The sequence below is a fragment of the Cadophora gregata genome (genome assembly GCF_030347475.1).
Source record: "Cadophora gregata isolate MNR1 chromosome Unknown scaffold_6, whole genome shotgun sequence".
NCBI lineage: Eukaryota > Fungi > Ascomycota > Leotiomycetes > Helotiales > Ploettnerulaceae > Cadophora > Cadophora gregata.
Genome location: NW_026695929.1, coordinates 930,918 through 946,364, shown reverse-complemented (window position 1 = coordinate 946,364; position 15,447 = coordinate 930,918). Strand labels below are relative to the sequence as shown.

General features: G+C 48.3%; 5 protein-coding genes across 6 annotated transcripts; 1 reads left to right on the top strand and 4 right to left on the bottom strand.

The window, feature by feature from the left end:
• Positions 1-270: 270 nt before the first annotated feature.
• On the bottom strand, positions 271-2,835 carry ONS95_012149 (uncharacterized protein). Its single transcript, XM_058505761.1, has 3 exons — positions 2,509-2,835; positions 2,286-2,422; positions 271-2,130 (listed from the first exon to the last, which is right to left on the bottom strand). The coding sequence occupies exons 1-3, from the start codon at positions 2,572-2,574 to the stop codon at positions 615-617; spliced, it is 1,719 nt and encodes a 572-aa protein (XP_058358284.1). The 5' UTR covers positions 2,575-2,835; the 3' UTR covers positions 271-614.
• A 123-nt stretch (positions 2,836-2,958) lies between these two features.
• Positions 2,959-7,183, bottom strand: ONS95_012148 (uncharacterized protein). 2 transcript variants are annotated; one of them, XM_058505759.1, is made up of 10 exons: positions 6,891-7,183; positions 6,522-6,817; positions 6,049-6,466; positions 5,910-6,002; positions 5,801-5,861; positions 5,305-5,747; positions 5,016-5,259; positions 4,755-4,805; positions 4,345-4,707; positions 2,959-4,298 (listed from the first exon to the last, which is right to left on the bottom strand). In XM_058505759.1, the coding sequence occupies exons 1-10, from the start codon at positions 6,984-6,986 to the stop codon at positions 3,646-3,648; spliced, it is 2,718 nt and encodes a 905-aa protein (XP_058358282.1). In that variant the 5' UTR covers positions 6,987-7,183; the 3' UTR covers positions 2,959-3,645. The 2 variants fall into 2 exon arrangements, with proteins under 2 accessions (XP_058358282.1, XP_058358283.1); XM_058505760.1 differs by having other exon boundaries at positions 3,402-4,707.
• A 43-nt stretch (positions 7,184-7,226) lies between these two features.
• ONS95_012147 (uncharacterized protein) lies at positions 7,227-8,471 on the bottom strand. Its single transcript, XM_058505758.1, has 3 exons — positions 8,281-8,471; positions 7,958-8,212; positions 7,227-7,908 (listed from the first exon to the last, which is right to left on the bottom strand). The coding sequence occupies exons 2-3, from the start codon at positions 8,167-8,169 to the stop codon at positions 7,335-7,337; spliced, it is 786 nt and encodes a 261-aa protein (XP_058358281.1). The 5' UTR covers positions 8,170-8,212; positions 8,281-8,471; the 3' UTR covers positions 7,227-7,334.
• Positions 8,472-8,727: 256 nt separating this feature from the next.
• Positions 8,728-10,525, top strand: ONS95_012146 (uncharacterized protein; the record flags this gene model as incomplete). The annotated part of the gene is made up of 3 exons (XM_058505757.1): positions 8,728-9,157; positions 9,209-10,386; positions 10,433-10,525. 3 exons carry the CDS (start codon positions 8,728-8,730, stop codon positions 10,523-10,525), a joined length of 1,701 nt encoding a protein of 566 aa, XP_058358280.1.
• A 2,337-nt stretch (positions 10,526-12,862) lies between these two features.
• On the bottom strand, positions 12,863-14,734 carry ONS95_012145 (uncharacterized protein; the record flags this gene model as incomplete). Its single annotated transcript, XM_058505756.1, has 1 exon — positions 12,863-14,734. One exon carries the CDS (start codon positions 14,732-14,734, stop codon positions 12,863-12,865), a length of 1,872 nt encoding a protein of 623 aa, XP_058358279.1.
• Positions 14,735-15,447: the final 713 nt, after the last annotated feature.

Below are 15,447 nucleotides of genomic sequence, written 5' to 3'. Positions count from 1 at the left end.
ATCTGAGTTGCTTAATCTTTCACGATGCCAATCTGGCACGATGGTTTACGGGTGGGATATAAGGACCTAGGTAACATGTGCTTGGACGACAATGATGTCATAACGAGAACAGGGAAGGTGAACGAGGAAACAACTGTTCTTTTCCAATTCATCATCTAGCTCATCTCCTTCCCTTATCCTTTCTTCTTCTTCTTCTTCTTCATTCTCATTTTCAAAATAAGAAGCTGTCAATTTGCCATTTCGTTCTTTTCAAAGAACTTTATTTGTTAGTTCATCTAAAGTTTGTAACAGTTTTCTATTCTTTATCTCCCCAGCGAGAATATAAGAAGCACGCGCACTTAAGCTGGGTTGTATATTCTTGTGCTGTACAGTACAAGCCGCGGTTTCACTTTCAACTTTCGGTGTTTAAGAGGGGATATTCTTCTTTCATTTCATTGGATATATGCTCAAGCGTGTATTACTCTACTTTCTTTCTGTTCTCAACACATCCACAAAATCAAATCCAGTAACGAGCAACTCAAACTCCATCCTGGTATCTCAAAATACAAAGCATCTCTCTTCTTAAATCCCTTCTCTCTTCCAATGCTCTTTCCTCTTATTTCATTTCACATTACCTACTCATCCCTCCTCATATCAACCGCAACAACCGTATCCGGACTCTCAACCTCAAGCTGCATTCCATCACCCTCCCTCTCCCTCTCACTCTCACCACCCCACGCACTGAAATCCACACTATCCCTCCCCCTTTCACTCTCCTCCCCATCAACCTCAATAATCGGCTCCTCAAAAACCACAATCTCCTCCAACGGCCTCACCCTAATCCTCGGATCCACCCTCTCCACCTCCCTCGCCAGCCCCCTGATCCCCTCAACCAGGACATCGACTCTCTCCCAGACAGCGATACCAGGTCGACCAGCTACGCGTTGGGAGAACAGGACGGTGTGGTGTGGCGCTGCCCATGCGGGACAGATATACGAGGGACCGTCGCAGCTGTCGGAGGAGAAGACTGTCATGGCGACATTACTCTTACTCTTTCTTTTCCTCCCTGCCTGTTTCCTCTCCGCATTTCGTTTTCCATCTACGGCCTCAGGATCATCATCTTCAGCATCACAATCCAACGATCCCTTCTCCCACCCTTCAACCTCCTCCAACGCCACAGCCCAAAACCTCGCGCCAGCTTCAGGTCCAGGCAGCCAGGCGAGCTGTGTCACGTCGATGATTTCCGTGTGCGTGAGCATATGATTGGGACTTCTCCTCCGCAGGGCACTCAGCACGAGACTGAGTAGTCCGACGGGAGAATCGCAGAGTGCGTAGGCGAAGGTATTTGGTTCTCTGAGGCCGAGGATCCCAATTGCTCTGTGGCCAGGACCAGATCTCTTTTGGCCTGTGCGGCGACCTGCCTGAAGAAGCGGACTCTCTTCATCTGCTACGGTTCTCGAATACCTCTGTCTCGATCCGAATTTCGAATCGGAATTCTCCCTCTGCTCTCTCAACCTCCCTTCCTCCGCCCTCAACGCCAGAAAATCAGCCTCCTCATACCCAAACATCTTCGCGTGGAAAAATTTCGCAACCGCAAACCTCATCCATGCCGCCGGCTGCTCCTTGAGTGTTGGTGCCTTGACGCACGGCTCAACAACATGCACGCCTAGACAACTCTCCCGGTACCTCTCTCCTAGTATCCTCAGAAGATGGTAATCGATCCCCGCGGGACTGTCGACTCCTGACCCCGTCGCGCTGGCTAGGTAGTAGCTGTATCCCAGCCGCTTCATCAGGGCGTCGCATAGCGCGGCGGTATTTTCGAGGGAGGAGGATGAGGTTTTGGAGGAGGAGAAAGAATCGCTGAAGCCGAGGCCCGGGAGGGAGGGGACGATGAGCGTGAATGGTTGGGTAGAGGTTGGTGAGGTGGGGGAGGTGAGGGGTGTGAAGAGGGGGGTGAGAGAGAGGTTTGTTAAAGGGAAGGTGGGGATGAGGAGGAGGGGAAGGGCATGCTTGTGGGGTGACTTGATGTGTAGGAAGTGGATTCGAAGGGGAGGTGAGGAAGGAGTCGTTGGTAGAGAGAGGGCGGTGCGGTATTGGGGGACAGTGTTGTTGAGGTGGGTTTCGCGCTGGCGCCAGGTGTAGTGCTCTAGCCTGTTGCATGGATTGTCAGTAAGTGTACTTCCCAACCATTCTCGCAGACACCTCAGTTCTAGGAAGTCTAAGTCGGCCAAAATTGGTGTTGAAGGCGGAGGCGCAAACAGGAGATACCTCCGTTGCCCAGCTCACAAAGAAAGAAGACGACTCACCAAAAATCAACCAACGGCTCAATCTCACACTTCGGCGTACCCTGCTCCCATTCCCTCTCTCGCGGCAGCAAAATCTCATGTGGCAACCTCGTCAATTCGAGTTTCTTCTTCGTGAGGTCAAGGTATTTGGATGACACCTGAATAAAACGTCAGCTCTAGCTCCAGGGCATCTGCGCGCCGGGGGAAATAGCCGCACTGATTAAGGAGGGAACAAGAGACTTACATGTATCTTGTACGGTTTAATCTCCTCGCTCTCAGCAGCGTGAAGACTGGCGATGCTGTTTTCCATGTTTTCGTCTTCGAAGGGCGGCTCGTCTCAGCCTTCTCTCAGCCAGCGGAGAAAAGTCAATCTTTAAATTCTCAGCCTTCTCCCTTTATAAGTATTGACTCAGGCCGCGCTCTTCAAAGAGTATATTACTACTCGCAACAGATCTAAAAGCTGAATAATTCATATAAAGACAAACAATCGCACAAATTCAAAAGAAGCGAAATTCAAGTTCAGGACATTGGGATGAAATAAAACTAGGTAGATCAGAATTTAATACAGCACAATCCCCCCCCCCGTCCATAACAGCTTCCTCCCTTTTTCAGATCTCAGCCATGTATGTGGCTTGACCCCCCTCCCAAGGTGTGGCGTAAGCTCGTCAGCTCCCTTTACCCGTCTCCCCATCCCTGCCACCACGCTGTCCCTGCATGACCCCATCTCCACGAAGGAAAAGATCACCGCCGATCTGGAAGACTGGAAGGCCTAGAATTGCACAGCCACGATGAAATGTGACTTGGCTCGCTTGGAGAGAGGAGTGGCTTGAACTTCTGGAAAGGTGGATGATGCGGATTGGGTGAGAGAGGGAATACCGAGAAGTGATGGACATGGTGGAAACTGGAAATGGGGGAGAGGTGTATGCAGGGCCGCGAGGCCTGAAGTTGAACGAGGAAAGATCTGCTGCCCAGACCGCTCGTTCTCTCCAGCAGCAGCCCTGCGAGAGAGGTGTGGCGCTGGGAAGTGCGACTGGACTGGCTACCTCACGAAGCTCACTTGGCTGGGTCTGCAAGCATAAGTAAGAATCGCTGTCACGCTGTGGAAAGTGCAGGAAAGAACCAGTCACAATTAAGAAATTCGGGAAAGAAAAATAATTCCTATGTATGCAGAAGAGGTAGAAGTCTTGATACTCAAGTCCAGTTCAGTCCAATACTGTAGCCTGACCAATCCTAACGCCTCGCTTGTATGTATCTTTCTGTACTCGTACTTCTCTACTGATCTCCTGGCGGATGACTATTGTGACTATTGCCATATTGGCCACCTTAGATCGCGCTCATCCACTCCTCTATCCGTCCAAAAATCATATGCATATTCACATGTCTACACAATAGCCCCTCTGATCAACCCGGGCCGTTCCCCATTTCCCGTGCCCGTTCTCGCCAGCAAAGGTCTGTCTGTCCTTCCCTCGCCACCGCCACCTGCCTGCGCGTCCTGTCCCTGTCCCCCACCAGCCACACCTCTCAAATTGATGCTGCCAATGCGACTCACAATGTTGCTTCCTACCGCATCGACTGCTCCGCGGGGAGAGCTCAGGGTGGGACCACTAGGGGCGACGGTCTCGACGCGGAAAAGCTTGATTGCTGTCCCATTCCAGACGCCGACGGTTCCCTTTTGAACTTGCATCTCGCTGGTGAAAACGAAGGACCAGAGGAGGGATTCGTACCAGCCGAGGGACAGCGGTGACCATTCGAAGTACTGGATGCGGATTAGCGAGGGATCCACGCCTGTGATCTTGGCTGTTTGGATTGTGCGGATGATAGAAGTTGAGGGAGTGTCGGTGGATGCGCGTTGCGTAGGAAGGAGTGGTGCAAGCTGGTCAATGATGGTGAGAATCGTGTGAAGTGGGAGCTCGGTAAGCCATGACTCGATCCAATCCGGAGTGGGCTCAAAGGCGCCATGGAGTGAGAAGGCTGCTGTGGAGTAACTATTCAGACTTGTAGTACTATTTGCACGCGAGAAAGTTGGCATGCCAGCTGTTAAGGTTAGCGACGTGTCAACTTTGGAGATTGGCGAACTTGCCTGGCATCTTTCCTCTCGCCTTCTCCGACATGCCTCGTAACTGAGTTGGAACAGCATCGTCTACACTCGATGAGACTGATGAAGCTCGCGATGGCTGCTCCGTAGGTGTTGATTCTGCTGGGGTAGGGCGATTATCATCGTCAGTATCTTCATCGTCATCGTCTCCAATAGCAAAAGTCCCATCCTCGGGTACATCACTGAGAGTCGGTGCATGCGATTGATTGGTTGTAGGACTTCGAAGACTTTCAACGGACCCTCTTCGGCTCTCTGCTAGATCATTCGGATCCGTCTGGCGTTCTTTCCGACGTCGATTTCGGCGTTCGATCTCTTCTTGACCACTTTCGAGCGTGAATGTTCGGAGTGCTAAATCAATTAGCTACCATGAGCAAATATACTCGTTTGTTGCTTACCTTCGAATCTCTTGTGGTTCCGTAGAACAGCGTAGACAAAGTTTGGATTTTCTAAGCCGATAATTAGCATTTACTCCACCGAATACCACACATGAGCTGCCAATTGGTAGCCATTCTTACGTCGCGACTGGAACCCTTTTGGCGTCATACTAATATCTAAAGAAAAGACAATTCAGTCCAAGCTCGTTACCAGGTAGTGAGTCTTGGAGGTCAATTGTCATGGATGCATTGAATGGGAATCTACGAGATGAGAATACTCACTGATAAACTGATGCTCGATAATGGCATTCATGCTTTCAAGCAATGACTGTAGTAAGTTGTGGTTGCCCTCGTTTGCTAGAAGGAAGCTCGGCGAAGACATGGAGGAGAAAAGTTGAAGAAGTTTTGAGGAAGTGGAAGCACTCAGATTTTCCAAGTATGCAGCGATGTTGTTGATGACGGCCAATAAAGCTGGGTAGATTGCTGTGAGCTTTCCTTGGCTCGTTGTGATTATGTTGTAGATTGACTGGATGGTTAGCAGCAGGCCCTACTTGAAATTGAATAGCCTTACATGAATGAGGAAATCTGCATAAGTTCCATTGAAGTTCTGCAGTCTGATGGTAGGTGGTAGTGTTTCTTGGGCCTCAAATTTCTTGTTAAGGTTTTTCCCAAAATTTGGCTCCACGCTCAAAGTCTGTAGCAAGAAAACACACATCCGAACTACGCCTTGCTTTGAAGCATCTAGCTTGTACTCGATAGCATAGAAAAGGATCAGGACGAGGAAATCATGTGAGCGACCGGTATCAATGATAAACGAGCGAAATCGTTTGTTGCACTGAGTAATCTCCCAGAATAGCATGATCATCTCGGAGGTGCATTTCGAGGACTGCTGGTTTCCAGGTATGTACGAAGTGCTTGCGTTGAGAGGTTGGTTGAGGATTCTAGTCATTCCATCGACGATGAATTGAAAGTCTTGAGGTCTATGTAGACGGCCAAGGAAATGTCGAAAGTAATCTAGGATAGGTCAGCGTTGCTATCTACGAAAGTCCCCAATCCAGAATACGTACTCTTCTTTGCGTGTGCCGGATCTGTCTCTGGAATAGGGTAGAGAAGGATTACCAAGAGAAACTACATGGATTAGCGACCTTCGCTTCTCAAGTGGCCAGGCAAACAAACTTGAAGTGCATAAGTGACCAAGATGGCTTTTGGATCCTTGAAGACTTGAACGTTGTATGGAACCCGCCAAGAAGCCGGATTGTACTTCAGGGTCTGGAAATGTTAGCCTCTGTATTCGACTCTGTGCATCACAACCTACAGTATTGAGCAAAGAGCAAAGAACCGACAAGACTACTTGCTTATCCGGGCAAGTGACAATATAGCTGATCGCTTTGACACCCTGAACCGGTAGCAGACTCGCAGACGTATACATACTCTGACTGGTCATAGTCAAAAGCAGTCTCAAGATCTCCGTCCTATTACTCTCGAACTCCTTACTCGTCCCAATTGACGTATTGCACCCAACACCACTCTGCCATATCGCATATGTGACTTTGTTCTTCGTATTCTGCGGTCTGGGAAGTGTAAAATCTGCGAAGAAGAGTAGGTCGACAAGCGTATCTATCAGCTCCTCAGCAAGCGGCTTCACTTCCTCGAATTCTTCGCCCGCTGCCTCGATTTTCGCAAGTTCTTCCTGCGATTCGTCGAATAGAACATCTCGAGCCAGTGACGCTTTTCTAGAATCCAGTCAGTCAGTATTCCTCCCATGCTTCCTGCTCAATGCCCGCGTACCGTGTCCGCTTCCTCCTCACCCCCCAGAAGAACTTATCTTCCCATGCCTGTAGTTGTTCCGCCTCATAGATATAGGGTAGGATCCGCGTAAGGATCCGTATGCAGTTCAGCGCATCTCGCTCTGGCGCAAGCTCGGGATCTGGAAATGAAGGGTGGTGTCGGAGTATGAACAGTCGGCTTGTGATGGCAAGAAACAGCGTCTCTAGATTCTCCAGGGCCGTATCGCGCGTCCGCCGTATATCGTTCGGTGAAAAGAGACTGAATATGTCTTCAGTGGACTCAGGGAGTTCCCAGAACTGGCGCGGAGGAGAAAGTCAGTATGGTAGACGGGGAGGCAAGGTTGACTGTCTGGCTGGATGGCTGGCTTACAGATGCCCAATATGGATCATCAGCGGGGATGACTTTATCCTCCGAAAGTCTGAAGATGCCCTTCTTGAATACGAGCTTCGAGTCAGAGGCCCCCATTCTGAATTGCGCGAATCATCCAGTGTGGTGTGTGTAATAAGAGAGGAAAGGGGAGTGGTGGTGGGTGTGAGGAGCTGGAGAGCTTCACGTTCTGGATGCTTGTCGGTTGATTGATTGTCTCGGATCTAATCACCACGTGAATTACAAATAAGTGAGAACTGAGGACAACTTGACCCATACTTTGTACTCAATCATTTCTCGAAAGCGAAAACTCACAAAATGGACATCAGTGACTGGTTTGTTCTCAAATATTCATTGGCGAGCTCATTATCTCGAATTACGCAGCTTGCCAAGCCTGGCATAGGGGTATTCTGCTCAATAATACAAAACTCGATATTCCCTCTCCCTCTACGAATACAACTTCGAGCTACCCGAATTCCTACGTCCCTTATCATAAAGCCACTTGTTGTTTAATCCGAGCCCACCAGTTTTCGAAGCAGGACTTGGCGAGCCTGGAGTCTCAGATCCAACCCTTGACAATGATTGACCAAGGGGACTTGGAGAACCATATGACGCCCGTCTTGATCCATTTATTCCACCGCCCATAGCCTTCTGTAACAAAGGGCTTGAATTCGGAGAGAATGGCAACCCTGTTGTACTAGCATTCGGACTTCCCTTCGCTGATAGTGGCGATCCCGAATAATTTCCTCTAGCACCCGGCGAGCCTCCCACAGGCGTAGTCCTTGCGTATCTCGGTGGTGTAACGTATTGTGAGCCAGGCGTGGGAGGCGCAGAACTCGGTGGGAGACCCAGAAGCTGTCGCTGAGCAGGCGTGAGAGCAATGTCCGTGATGTCGTCCGTTGTTCGTACAAGTGGCATGCAGGCCATGGTGATGTTAAATACAAACACAAGCTGAATAAAATAGTATACCCAGTTTGCTTGTGGAGAGAAGACCTTGCCCGAATCGAATAGTCCAGGAAGACTGGTGGCTATTAGTAGAGGATAATCCGGCGCACTGAGGTAATACTTACAAGTACCTCAGTCCTTGACCCAGCGAGAAGATTATTGCTAGCCCTCCAGCATTCCATGCGATCTTCTTGACATTGGCTGCAGTGAAGTTCGAGGCATTCTGGCGTCTCACGATCTCGTCCAACTTAGGGTGTCTCCATGTGCCAGTGGCAGGTGTCGAGCTTGAGGGTGTGGATTGCGCGACTGGCGTTGATGGGCGATTTGGTGTGGACATTGCTGATCGTGAGAATATTGGCGTATTAGTGGCAGATGTTGAGCTGTGGTATAGTCAGCTCTATCTTGGTTGTGCTCAAAGTCAACAAAGCTCGAAGAAAGGTATATTTACATCAGGATCTCCTTTCGTGCTGTGGGTTTCGTGTCTTGTTAGTAGCTGTAGGTTAGTAGAAGAATCGTAAAGGTAGAATCGTCCTATGAAAGCATTGTCGTGAGCCCGAACCGCAGCACGGAAGTGGTCGTGGTCGTGGTCGTGGTCGTATTGTCGTGGATGTTGGTGGTTGTTTTGTTTTGAAGCCTTCCGCATTCACACAGGGCTCGGGTCGGGTCCTGTACCTTAAAATCGTGGCACTTCCATCCCTGCCAGCTCTGATGAATGGTGCCGGGTACACCTCGGCCGATCCGCCCCGCCATCTTTACGTGTCAGCCTCGACCTACTGGGCCTCACTAACAGGAGAGTACGAGTATTGAAACGAAACGAAACAAAACAAAACAATTCGACGTCTTCGCAGCGTCAACAGGATACATCTTTCGACCTGATACCTATTGTCCTACCATCATGGGCTTCGATAATCTAATGATGAAGCTGGACGAGACCGTCACAAGTGTCCTTGGTGAATGGGACATCTACTCTACAGCCCTCTTCGCAGTCGTCTTATCGGCCTTCATTTACCAAGTATTTACAGCTCGCGACCCAGACGCCCATCCTATGCTACTTGCGCGGCAGGCACAGGCTTCTCCAGTTCGACAAGAAGGAGAATCTGCCGTCTTCAGATCCCACTCTTCCCCTCATGGCATTCCGTTGAATTCCGGGCTGAATGTCAAAGACCCGGGAGACTCGAAATGGGCAAGAGGCCGAGATGGAGACCTCAGAGACGTTTGGAGAAGGGCTGTTGCCGGAGGCCTAGACCGAGATGGAAAGGAGACTGGCGAAGTCGGAAAATTGCTAACAGTGCTGGGCTCTGAGCAGGTCGTTGAACATGATCTGTGTTTGTGACCCTCTCCTTGAATATGTTCCAGGTGCTGACTATCTTCAATAGCTGATATTACCCGACAAATCAACCTCATCGGACAGAATATCAAGCAAGCTGGTGGAAGGAATGTCGCTATTTACCTCCCTAACTCGATCGAGTTTCTTGCAACTCTGTTTGCATGCGCCTTCTATGACTTAAATGTCACACTTGTACCCTACAACCAACCCATCGAAAAGATCATCTCATTACTACATAAGGCTAAGTCTGATACCGTCGTAGCTGCGGTTGGCTCATTCCCATTCGATGTCATAACTAAGAGCTACCCTGCTCTCGAGCAACTCATCTGGGTGGTCGATGACGGAAGTAGGCACATGGATTGGAATGAAGTACCAAAAGGAACCGGAGGCGCCGTCAATGTATCAACTTGGTCGGAAATAATCCAGGACCAGGAGCCGAGTACAGGATCAGAATTACCAGCCATTGACAAGAGTTCCCAGCCCAAGAAGGTTTTGGCTTTCTGGCCATCAGGAGAACTAACGGAGTTTACTCATGCCAATATCATTGCCGGAATTGCAGGTCAACTAACTTCCGTTCCTACAACCCAACGTATCACTCATGCCGACCTTTTCCTTCCAGTTGACTCATTCGCAACGATATATCCTCTTATCTTGACACTCTCCGCGCTCTACTCGAATGCCTCCGTTGCGTTGAACTCGGTGGCTGGTGATAGCCCTGACTTGGTGCTAGCAACTCAAGGCGTCGCTCCAACCATCATTGTAGCATCAGCAGATACGCTCGCCAAGACACACGCCGAAACAGCAGGCAAGTTGAATACATCTTTGTACAACATCGTTCATTGGTTCCAAACCAGAGCGTTGGTCCAAGATGGTGTTATGCCACTTGCATCGATGTTTTCTCGCATGTACGATTCTCTTCGCCCAGCTATCGGAACTACTCCAGGCAAGCTACGGTTGATCTATGTCTCTGAACAGGCCGGTGTCAAATCTACTCCCTTGAGCTCCCAGATGTTATCAGATCTGCGGATCTACACTGGATCTCGCATAATATACGCTCTCACATCTGCAAAAGTCGCTGGAGCCGTGACACAAACCGGGATGTATGATTATCGCGTCGGAAGTGATCCTGAGATACAGTCGCATCTTGGTGCTCCAGTTACCAGTATAGAATTATTCTTTAGAGATACTAAGCAGCACAAGACGACAGATACAGCTTCTGCAGGAGATGTTAGTCGATCTTTTCGTGCCAAGAATCTAGCTAACGTTATACTAGGTATTCGCGCGTGGTCCAGCTGTGGTTGGTGGAGAAGCACCATTGGGCATCAGTGGAAAAATCAGAGAAGACTATACTTTGGCCTTGTTGTAGCGATCCGGCTCATGGAGATCATAAAATTTATGACCATCCAGCAACGTTTAATGTCCTCTGCTTCATTGGCTTCGATTTTTGGCTCTAAGGCTCCTTTTCCTATGTCAAGGCTCCTGCTTCCCTTTTGCTGATCCAATAGCCTGACTAACATGACTTGAATTTTTCATACTCAGTGCAAGTGTAGCTTATGTTCTCCAGAACTCTTCATGGGCGCGCGGCCCGGCAAGGTGTTTTGAGTGGGTGGGCTTGGTTTACATTGACAATGTCGGATGATCCACACAGGGAGGGTGCAGCAACATAAAGCGTGGGGCGTCCAACTTCAAAAAGAGCCTCATCTGGAGCATCTGAAGTTCATTCTTATTTCTCATTATGAAGCGAGCCGATTGTTCGCGAAACAGCCAGGTGCAACGGTAATCTTACGCTATGTTTCTGTGACATTACTTCTTCGCCTCTCGCAGTAAGAAGCTGCTCAAAGAATTTCCTTCGCCCTCGGGCTTGGGGTGGGCGTTTTTGAAGTTGCAGCATGTATTTGAGTCCGGCTGCTCTTCTTCTCTCAGTGGGTGGTGACAGCTGAGAGTGAAACTTTGCTCGAATCCACAGTCTGAATGAGGGTAAGGATGGAGCATATCCTCACCGGTTATATATTGCCGAGCCCAGCTTTATCTCACGCTTTCATAATGTTCGGGAGTCAGATCCAAGATGCGACGATGGGCTGTACATCACAGCTAGCTTGAGCGGTGATAAGGTGGAATCAGAGGGGAAGTCCAATGATCCACGATACACTGGGAAATCTGGGGTGGATGGACCCCATATATGGAGAGACTTGCAATGCTGCTGTCCAGTGTTACAAGGGAAACGACTACTTAACATTTTGGAAAGGTCATGACACACTTCGCCATGGAGATGGTACTTACATTATGGTGAGTTTCTGCATTCCGCTCTTGAGTATATTTACTAAAGCAGGTCCAGCTTGACTCGTCTTACAAACAAGTCTACAATTTCACAGCTAGAAACCATAGACTGAGTGACTTTCCACAAGTTTACTGTTACGGACGAAGGGATAGCCCTCATCACCCAATACCGTTATGAAAAAGGTGATTGGGGTGGCGATTTCGTACTACAAAGCTACATCTGGGACTCTGTTTTCCAAGAGAACAATATCGAAACACGCGATATGCTTTTCGAATGGCACGCTTATGATCACGACGACATCAACAAAGACGATTTCTCTTCTGGTTCCACCGGCCGAGACAGACACAGCGGCTACGATTTCTTGCAGACCGACAGCATTGACAAGGACGCGCAAGGCAACTATCTCCTCCCTTCTCGCTACTACCAAAGTCTTCTGTACAATTCCGGAAAGAATGGATTCATTCTATGGGAGCTAGGCGGACGTCGAAACTCCTTCAAAGATCTGTCGAACGGCAAAGCTATGAAATTCGGCTGGCAGCACGATGCTCATTGGGTAGCTGACATTCTGGTACAACCTTGTTCGACAATGGTGCATGCTATCGTCTCAAACTAACAGTTGTTCACTAGCGCGGTTTACATATAATGCTTGATCTAGAAGCTATGACAGCTACCTTGAAGCCGACATACGTCAATCCACGTAAGATTGTCAACGGCTCCCAAGGCTCAGTGCAAACTCTTTCAAGCGGCAATCCTTCTGGATATGGATACAACGCTGCCTGGACGGAGTTTAGTGCTGAAGGAGAGGTGCTCTGTGATGTTCATATTTGGAGTCAAAAGATCTTCAATACTGGCGCAGTGCGGACATATAAGGTGCTCAAGAGCCTTTGGGTAGGCAGGCCGATTACGCGAACGAAATCTGGGAGTGTGGACGGATGGGTTTGTCTGAGTTGGAATGGAGCTAGGAAGTCGTAGAGTGGATTGTGAAGGGGTTGGGCGATACGGAAGTTGACCTTGGCAGTGGCGAGGAAATGAAAGTTTGAAAGGAGGGATTCGAGACACGGCTCAAGAATAATTCTCGGAGGTGGAAAGCTGTGAGAACACTGACTGTTGATGCGAACCGAAAGGGTTTGGCACTTCCCAGGTACATTTACATATAAACAGAGAACCAGCACTATTAGCTTCGACATGTCAGCAGCTGCAGCATATCCAAATAGAACTGACAGAAATCCCAGAGGGAAAGCGTAGACACATTAAAGCTTCAAATAAACTCAACAGCTCATTCTGCCAATGCCAGTATTATCCACGAACGAGTGAATGACGCTTTCATGTCTACGACTTGTTGAATTCCTGGTATTTGCAGATAATATGACTCTTTTCGGTAGTGTATGGTTTGAGGGCTTTCATTTTGTACATAGTTGCTTTGCTCTAATTCTCCATCGATGTCAACTGCTGTGCAATATAACACGAGCATTGCCTCTCTCGTGATTTTGGATCATCAACTGGCAGCCTGAAGTAGTTGAAGTAAAGCTTCTCAAATGCCATGAAGTTATCGGCATCGAAGTACTTGTAGACTTGATGCAAGTCAATGTTTTTCCCCATTGAGTGTGGCAACCAAAAGGAGAATGGTTGCCCATTTCCCGTAGCCAACGGATTTACCAACCCAGCTTGTTCGTCCACCTTGATCATCCTAGTCTCCGGCCACACCTTTGGCAGTCTTTCAATATCCAATGGTCCTAATTCTCCCATGCAACTCATCCTGTCAAACAAAGTCCAAAGATCCCTTACAAGAGCTCCACGCACTATCAATGTCGAAAGCCAAATGATGGGGGGCAAATAGTTGAATGTGCAGTAAGTTATGAATGAGTACTCGTTTCTGTCGGATAGGAGCTCGAAGCAAGACAAAGCATCCGAAACCTCTCGAATTTCATCATCTTGTAAGGAGCTCAAATTCATTGGTTTTTCCAGTCCTTTCATGGTGACGAAGCAATGATCCTGCAAGAACATAAAAACTGAAAAGCAAGCACTTTGCATCTTCCCCCGAAACATAATGGCTTGCAAAATCTCAGTTTTGGTTGCTTTTTCACCCGACTTTGTCTGATCCAGCACACGCTGCACTCTTGCATGCAGCTCGGCGTCATCGTGACTTAGAAAAGATTCATCGACTTTTGAGATTTCGGTGGCGAAGAAATCGAGGACATCACCCCCGAAACCCCAGTCATCAACATTATTCCCATCTGCTGCTTGCACTACCTGCATGTCGGACTCCTGTCTCAAATATCTCGCCGCCCGCTTTGGATCTGGCGGGAAATCGAAATAGTCTAAATGAATGATCTTCTGTAATGCGATCTCTGCCTCTTCCTTTTTTGCGGCTGAACCGGCAAAAGATGGTGTTGACTTCGCGGCGAAAGGCTCTGGCTTGACTTTGACTCCTTCATGAAAGTTCTGTTGCAACTCCCCCATGCTGGGTCCGAGGCGGTCGAAATTTATCCTCCCGAGAGACTTGATGATGACATCCGTGAAATAAGAACTTCGGAATCTGCCGCTTGCAGATTGACCTTTGACCCATCCGACCAATCCATTTCCAGAACTTAATTCCCCAGGGCCAGCAGCTGCAGCGATGTATCTATTAAATTGATCTTTTGTCGAAATCTCTTTGCATAGTTTCCCACTTCCGCATGCTGAAACTACCATGTTAACCTGAACGCTGTCTTGGAAATATTTCAAGATCTTGATCATCTCATCGATTGAGATAAAGTTTTTTCCAAATTGCAAATTCCCATTTTGAGCGTTGCCGTGAGTAATGAGGATGACATTGACGACGTCGCCAGGTAAAGCATCCTTCGCAGTCTTACTCATCCATTCATGAAAGGTGATCTTGATTGATGACTCGTCAATGAAGGTATAGTCGTCTTGTCTGTGTAAAGCCTTGAATCGCGAATAGACGACTTTTTCTGAAGTTTCTCCCCGAATTTTGATGTCGCTGTGAACCCCAGCCATGCAGTATTCTGCCAGATTGACAGTGGACAAAAAGAACTGCTTGTCTTCGAACCCCATGATGTTCAAGTGATATTTTATGCCAGCAAAATCCCCGATCATAAAGTCATTTGATGATCGTGTATTGGTTGTTTTGATAGCGAGAGTCACAAGAAGAAATGCTCGAGGTATTCTAGCCTGTGAGTTCTGCGATAGCAGACTTGCTTTACTTGAATCACCTTGACCTAATGGAGGGTATACTTTCTTGCCATCATTTGCTTTCTTCTTCTGTAGCTTTCGTGGGCTTTGAGGCTTCGGTGGCATATTGCTCGCTTTCACCTCTTAATGAAGATCTCTGCTGCTTGTGTTGAGGAATATTCGCAATGATCGGTGGGCAAAGGTGATCTTTGTGTGCCACAGTCCAGTGTGTGAAGGTGAAGAGACACCTTTCAAGTCGAGAGCTGAGAATCTGAGACGTCGAAGATCTTGTATGCGGTCCGTCGATAGATGAAGGTGAGGTCTAGAAGCAGAGTCGAGATAAAAAGCACACTGAGAAAAGGCAGAAAGCTGCTTGTAAGAGTGAAAGATGAAGTCGCGGCGCAAAACCGAGATCTGCGTCTAGTGTGCAGAAGTAGAAGATTTGTAGTGGACGGAGATCGAAGCGGAGATTGAGTTTCCCAGAAGAAAATCGGAAGTTTGAATTTTCAAAGGCGCAAAGTGATTGTGCGAATTTATTCAATTATTAGGTCCGACTATGACAGCTCACCAGTTCAAGTATGAATTTTAGCCAAATTTAGCTAAATCGATAAGTGACGCGCCGTAGCGCAGTGCACACCACGTCATGTGACAAAGACATAATTTTGTTATTCACCCACGCTACGTAACCTTGTGCTGTGAAAGTATGAGAAATTCACTTCAATGAAAGGAACCCAGAAGAGGAGCAGAAGATAAGAGAGGTAGGTATTGTGGTTGACGAGGTGGACGGAGTTCAGGAGGTGGCCTGTTTCACAATAGATAAATCTAATTCATCTGGACTG

What these genes read in the sequence shown, in the direction of transcription:
- ONS95_012148 (XM_058505759.1), bottom strand. Translation starts at nt 6,986, where the DNA reads ATGGGGGCCTCTGACTCGAAGCTCGTATTCAAGAAGGGCATCTTCAGA. An exon ending in ATGATCCATATTGGGCATCT is followed by an intron (nt 6,818 to 6,890) that starts GTAAGCCAGCCA and finishes CCTCCGCGCCAG; the next exon opens with TTCTGGGAACTCCCTGAGTC. An exon ending in ATGCAGATTTCCTCATTCAT is followed by an intron (nt 5,260 to 5,304) that starts GTAAGGCTATTC and finishes CTAACCATCCAG; the next exon opens with TCAATCTACAACATAATCAC.
- ONS95_012147 (XM_058505758.1), bottom strand. Translation starts at nt 8,169, where the DNA reads ATGTCCACACCAAATCGCCCATCAACGCCAGTCGCGCAATCCACACCC. An exon ending in GGTCAAGGACTGAGGTACTT is followed by an intron (nt 7,909 to 7,957) that starts GTAAGTATTACC and finishes AATAGCCACCAG; the next exon opens with TCTTCCTGGACTATTCGATT.
- ONS95_012149 (XM_058505761.1), bottom strand. Translation starts at nt 2,574, where the DNA reads ATGGAAAACAGCATCGCCAGTCTTCACGCTGCTGAGAGCGAGGAGATT. An exon ending in TTAAACCGTACAAGATACAT is followed by an intron (nt 2,423 to 2,508) that starts GTAAGTCTCTTG and finishes CGTTTTATTCAG; the next exon opens with GTGTCATCCAAATACCTTGA. An exon ending in GAGCCGTTGGTTGATTTTTG is followed by an intron (nt 2,131 to 2,285) that starts GTGAGTCGTCTT and finishes TCCATGCAACAG; the next exon opens with GCTAGAGCACTACACCTGGC.